Below are 6,169 nucleotides of genomic sequence, written 5' to 3' on the forward strand. Positions count from 1 at the left end.
AGCTCCTGTCACACACACTGGTACACACGGATAAACACAAATACAAAATGCAACCACACACATTAAATGCAGTTGTAAAAACACTAATCAGGCTGCAGAGTGACAGCTGCATTGCCAACAGATGGATCGGTTCCATCAGAGTTACTGAATGCGTAGGTGTGGAAAAAGATCGGTATCTGGCTCCGTTCGGTGCAGGTGTTTGAGGAAAGTCACCTGTGTATGCGCTGGAAAGTGCAGAGTGACAACAAAGGCTCTTCTAAACACAAATAACACTTTATTTATTGAAAGAATTCAGCAAAGTTGATGCATCTCATCTTTTTTCATAACTTACACAGTCATCGCTGAATTTAGTGGCTGCTAAACCTACAATCATGTGACAGTTATGAAGGAATACATGCAGTCTGGTCACACTAATATGACCTTCACTGTGATGCAGCACAGCAGGCCAGTGTCATGTTATGAAAAGCTGGTGCAATTAAAGCTCCTCACTTGCACAAATAATGAGGAAAACAAAAAAATCAGCAACAGAGGAAGAGTGTATACAGAAGTTTGAAATACAACCTTCAGGAAGTGAAAACCACAGCAAAAAGCAGTACAAAGCATTTACAGGCTTCATCTCCTCATTTTACTTTTATGATCAATCATTTCTAGATATAGAATAGTTGACTTTTTCTTCTTATTAAAGGCAACTCAGTTGATTTCTGTCCAACACATAAAACAGATCTACCCAACCCTGACTATATTTTCATATACTACTCGTGTGTTTACATATAAATATTTGAATACCATGAAACCTTCTCAAACAGACCAATATGATGGGCTTGTATTTGTGATTACAATTGTCTGAACATGCAAAACCATTGTTCCGGTGCCAGCAATGTGTTGCCAGACATATGATAAAGGCTGAGTTTGTGCATATATGTGGAAACAAGCCTGTTTTTCTATCATGCATATGGGCCTTCAGGATTGATTGACCGACAATCCCGGTCACATTAACCAGGTCACCAGCAGCTCTGCAAACATCACACAGAATCAGAGACACTAAAGGCGCATCCTGATCTGGACTCTGTTTCCCCCGTCTGCAGCGTATTTATAATATTTATGTCCAAAATGCTAACTATAAGTAACTTGACTAGATGTAAATATTCCATGTGATTTTATTACACAAGTAATTATTTCTGGATTCTTGATTTATTTACATTCAGTTTATCAGTTTATACCAAGTATGTTTTCTTAATGATTATTTCAGATGCATTTTACACAAAATTATTCATTTTTATGAGGCCAAAGAATTTTTTTTTCTTGAGTATAGGAAGGGCAGGGGGGATGAGTCTGACCCAAGATCAGGATCTGTCATCCTTTATGGGGGTTTTTTGTTTTTTAATTACACTCTGGTTTGTGAGACTCAGAAGTCAGGTCCCTCTTTCTTCAGGTTTTTGTAGTCTGTGGTGATGGCCACAAACTGGGGGGGAAAGTAGAAAAAGACTGTGTTTGTGTACGTTGATTTAACAATCAATCGACAGTAAAACACAGTCAGATTAGAGTTCATGTGCTGCCTTACCTTGTACTGGTAAGTCGGGTCAAGTTTATTCCATGGCTCTGGGTTGTTGGTCTTGTCCCAGCTGAAGACACAGAGAAAATTAAATGATTAAATCTGATGAAAAGTTAATCAAGCTCTCTCCTGAGAGCTTTTTTGTTTCATCCCCGCTTTGTTCAACTGGTAAATAGAATAAGAAAGAAGCTAAAGAAACAACAAGACAGTGCTCCATCCCGTGAGGTCTTGTAAAAAGCATTTAGCCATGTCTGCTGTTGTTGGAGTTTCTTATATCAAGCGCTTGGGAAACAGCAGGAGAAGAGAAAGTCCAAGCAAAAAGGATAAGAGTAGGCAGGACTCCGTGTGACAGAAACCATCCTGAAACAAATCCCTCCACTTAGAATGTGAAACATTTATTCATCTCCTCTCCGCACGCCTTTGAATAAATTTTAACAAATGTGCATTTCAGGGTGAAATCAAGCCTATCACAGAAGGACGGCTAAGTCCTTTCTCTGTTTGGAGTCCATCTGTGATCATCCAGTAGGTGGGGACTGGTTGCTCTTTGGAAGTTGCATGCAATTAAAGTGAAAACAAAACTAAACAGATGTGCGAACCTGAGGAAACACAGGGTCTCCCAGCTGTGACACATTTCATTAAAAGATGGTGGGATAATGACTTTTAGCTTGTTGTTTTTTGTCAGTTGAAAAACAGTAATGATAACGAACAATTAAATTATGTTTTTAAAAAGTTCTCACTCGTGATCAAAAGTCAGAAATTTATGTGTGCTTACGTAACATGGGGTCCTCTGGCCAGCCGGATCAGATACACGGATGCTCCGCCCATTCCCAAACAAATGAAGAAGAACTGGGGGATGAGCTACAGAAAAATAAGAATTAGGCTTCTACACATATTTTACACTTAAACCATAAAAGACAACACATTTACGCCTACATGCTAATCTGCACCACACTCTTCACTGGTGTATTGGCAGCTGTACCTTTTGCTGCAAGGCCAAGATGCTGTTTTGTTTTAACATAATGGACGTTTGACTTAAAAAGAAAGAGCTCAGGAAACTCAGGAAAGCTGATAAAATACATTTCAGCCAGATGCATCGTAGACCACCCTGAAGACAGATGAAGACCCCAGGGACTGCCACATCCAGGGCTGATATACAGAGAAGTAATCTGGATATTTTTCTGCCAGCAGCAGTTTGTTTGTCTTATGTGATTTAGAAAAACAGAGCTGGCATTTACTCCCTTCAAATGATCGTTTGGAGCATTATTTCTATTTCGGCTGATTTTTCATTTTTATTTATTTGTCATTCTGCAGTCCTTATTCAAGATAAACTCATACCACCCTGAATATATTCACAAAAATCCATTGTTACCATGTGCACAATAACAGGAAGGGTAGTATAACTTGTCTCTTTGTATGTTACTTTTAGGGAACATGTGGGCTGCGTTGTTCTTTCTTTTGGCATAGAAGTTCACTGGTGACGCTTGATGATTCTTCTTGGTGAAGCCAAATCTTCTTATTCATTTATTTATTTATTTTACACTTCAGCTAACCTGTCATTTTCAGATTTGTCATCACAGCATCCAAGTGTGTTAAATCCCCACCTCCATGACTGAGAATAAAAAAGAAAATCCAGATTTGTCGGTCACAAAAAACAGAAATGTTAAAGGTTGTTAAATAACTATTATCACGATGGGAAGCTGTTAGTCCTTTCCAGCACTGCATCATCTTCAGCCTCGTGACTCCTGACAGTCTGCAAGTCGAATGTCTCAGTAAGAAAAAGCACATTCCTTGAATTTCAAGACAGATGCGGCACATCTTTTTTTTAAGCTAAAGTGAGGCGCGATGTGAGCCAACTTATTCAGCTGTGAGAAACTTTCTTCTAAATTAGCTGTCAGCCTTAAGCAATAGCATCATTTATTCAAAAACAGACACTCGATTTAAAACTGAGTCTATACTTAATATCTGCTGTAACAGAGGTGATCTGAGCAGCTGGCCCACTGAAGCTCAGGGGATTGAGTCTTGGCCTGCTGTTGCTCCGTCACCCTGCATCATCCCAGTGAACGTGCTGACACACATCTGGCGCATGTCTGTGCGTGTTTTATATAATTAAATCTCAGAGGGAAATTTTGTACTTCTGACTTCTCTGTCAGTAACTTCTTTAAAAGAAAAACTTTTGCTGCTGCTTTTACAGAATTTTCTTGTTATTTCAAATTATATGACGTAAATAAAATGACAAACAAATAAATATTTGTTTAAGATAAAACTGTTTAATTCTAGTTTAATGCTGTAAATAAAATTCAAATTTGATGCACTGAGTGTAAAACAACACAAAAAATACAGTAAAAGAAGAAAAGTTTCTGTATTTTTTTATTATTATTTTCATAATGTGTGATTTAGTACTACATAAACCCACCCTCACCTCCGTGTTTTACAGCTGGCACACCAAACCTGCTGAACTCCATCTGGTCCAATAAAACAATGTGTTTTGGTTCACTCCACCAAAACAATGTGCTGCCACTGTTGATTAGACCTAATTCCAAGTCCTCTGGAAAAGCTTTACTTTGCAAGCAGCGATTTTTCTGCTCTGACATCCCCCGTGGAGACTGACTTTATGCAATGAGCTTTACACTGCCTGAGCCGTCACTGAAACACCAATTTTCACAGTTAATCTTAAGTAAGAAGCACTTGCCTGCTTATTTTTTGGATAGTTGAAAGAAATAGTGTGCAGCATGCCATATTATTTATTTCCAATATGGCAACTGTGCCTTGTCTTCCTGGTCCACATTAGCACTGCTGCAAGTGTTTTTCATTTTTACGAAGCCACAGATGCACAAAGGTATTTATTAAGAGGTTAGTGATCACTGATTCTAAGGAACTTCACATGCTGGATTTCCATGTGCCATTTTTTTTCGGGTACAAGAATTTTCTGACATTCACACACTTGTGAAAAGTGTATTTTTGGACACAGTCTGTATAACTGACCCTCAGTCTGTCTTTGTCTTAGTGCTGCCACCACCTATCTGTCTGTCTCATTCTGGTTTTAATCACTGGTTCCATCTCCTCTCTGTCTGTCTCCCTGACTCTCGATCTACTTTCCCATCTGACCAACGATGCATTCATCTGGCTCATTCTCTGTCTGTGGGGCTCAGAGTTTCGGACTCTCTCTAACAGCCTTTCAGTCTCTCCTTCTTTCTGTTTGTTGTAACTTGATCAAGGAGGGTTGTAGAGTCTCACAGGGATTTGCCTCCTGCAGCTCTTCCCTCACTCCCGCTCTCCCTTAGAGTCTGTCTCTCAGTATCTCTGCCTGTCAGGATGATAGACCACATCACGGAGCGCTGGTAGAGTCTCATACGGATTTCTTCCCCGCTGCTTCTCTCTCTCTTCCCTTCTCCTGGGAGGCCAGTGAGAAAAAGTTAAAACTCTGTCACTCCCCTCTCTGACAGCAGAGCCGGTTAAAAACTGCAAAAATAATCCCCTGCCCTGTAGGGACAACTCAAATTTAAAAATTTCTTACTAAACATTTGTGAACTGCTTAGATTTTTGTCAGTTTAGATTTAAGGGGTTTGCGGAAGTCGCTGATGTGTTTTTGATGTCTTAAGCTTCTCAGTTCAGCTTGATTTTGAAACGAGCAACTGGAGCAATTTAACAGACTGAAACAGAGCTAAGATAAGATTAGATGAGACAAAATTAGACTTCTAAACAGACCTGCTGCTTTAACCAGTTCATTTACCTGTTACATACATACACTACTTAGGATGTCATGAAGTTTGCGTTAATACAGGCACTAGAATCAAATCAGTTATGTGCAGCAATTGTTAACATTGGGCAATATTTTCTTTGAGCATAGTCTAAACCAATATATATATAAACCTGTGGGTTTAATACTATTTTAACGAGCTGAAAAAAAAGAACCATCCTAGGATTCAAGTGTTTATCCAACCTCGCTAGTGACAAACTGAGTTTCTAGTGCAGCTTTGGTTTTGTTTCATTCAGTGAAGCATGTTTGAATAATTTCAACACACTAAGCAAAATTTCAGAAATGCAGAGCAGTTGATGGATTTCTATTAAAATGTAAGTTACATGTTAAAAGAAGCTGGACATGGCTTATCAAAATTTGAAACACCTAAAAACTGATCGAGAATTTAAAAGATTACTTACACCGGGGTGCTTCTTAGCATGCTCGACTGCTGCCCGAAACATCATTGCTCCAGTTTACAGTAAATCAGGAACAATGCATGAAAAGAAATGAATTCAGGCCTTTGTTCACAGCAAACACAAGCTTTGCACAGCCGAGCCCAGACAGGATGTAGACCTGTTGCTGGGAGAGGCGGGAGAAGGAGGAGAGAGAGGAGGAGGTCGTTTTACATCTGATTACAGCCACTGCTGTTCCCCTGTTGGGTAATTACACTGTGCTGGACACTGGTTAATAGTTTGTATTTAAACGGAAAAGTTTCGCCCCAGTAAACCGTTATTTGATATCCAGAAAAGAGACATTTGATGCTATCAGGCCATTCAATTAAAAGAAGTAGGGTTGTCTCAGACCTCAGAGGCGTTTTCTCTACCATTTCCCTCACTGTGTTTAAAGACTTGTCGGTCATTTGGGAGCTGACTAAAGGA

The 6,169-nt window shown here is 39.4% G+C and overlaps 1 protein-coding gene across 1 annotated transcript; it reads right to left on the reverse strand.

The window, feature by feature from the left end:
* Positions 1–254: 254 nt before the first annotated feature.
* Positions 255–5,906, reverse strand: ndufa4l2a (NDUFA4 mitochondrial complex associated like 2a). The gene is made up of 4 exons (XM_085444213.1): positions 5,711–5,906; positions 2,325–2,410; positions 1,562–1,622; positions 255–1,462 (listed from the first exon to the last, which is right to left on the reverse strand). Exons 1-4 carry the CDS (start codon positions 5,753–5,755, stop codon positions 1,406–1,408), a joined length of 249 nt encoding a protein of 82 aa, XP_085300339.1. The 5' UTR covers positions 5,756–5,906; the 3' UTR covers positions 255–1,405.
* Between the last annotated feature and the right edge of the window lie 263 nt (positions 5,907–6,169).

The sequence above is a fragment of the Copadichromis virginalis genome, linkage group LG20, assembly GCF_057382275.1.
Source record: "Copadichromis virginalis isolate Kocher_CV1m ecotype Utaka linkage group LG20, C_Virginalis_male_GT1.1, whole genome shotgun sequence".
Lineage (NCBI taxonomy): Eukaryota > Metazoa > Chordata > Actinopteri > Cichliformes > Cichlidae > Copadichromis > Copadichromis virginalis.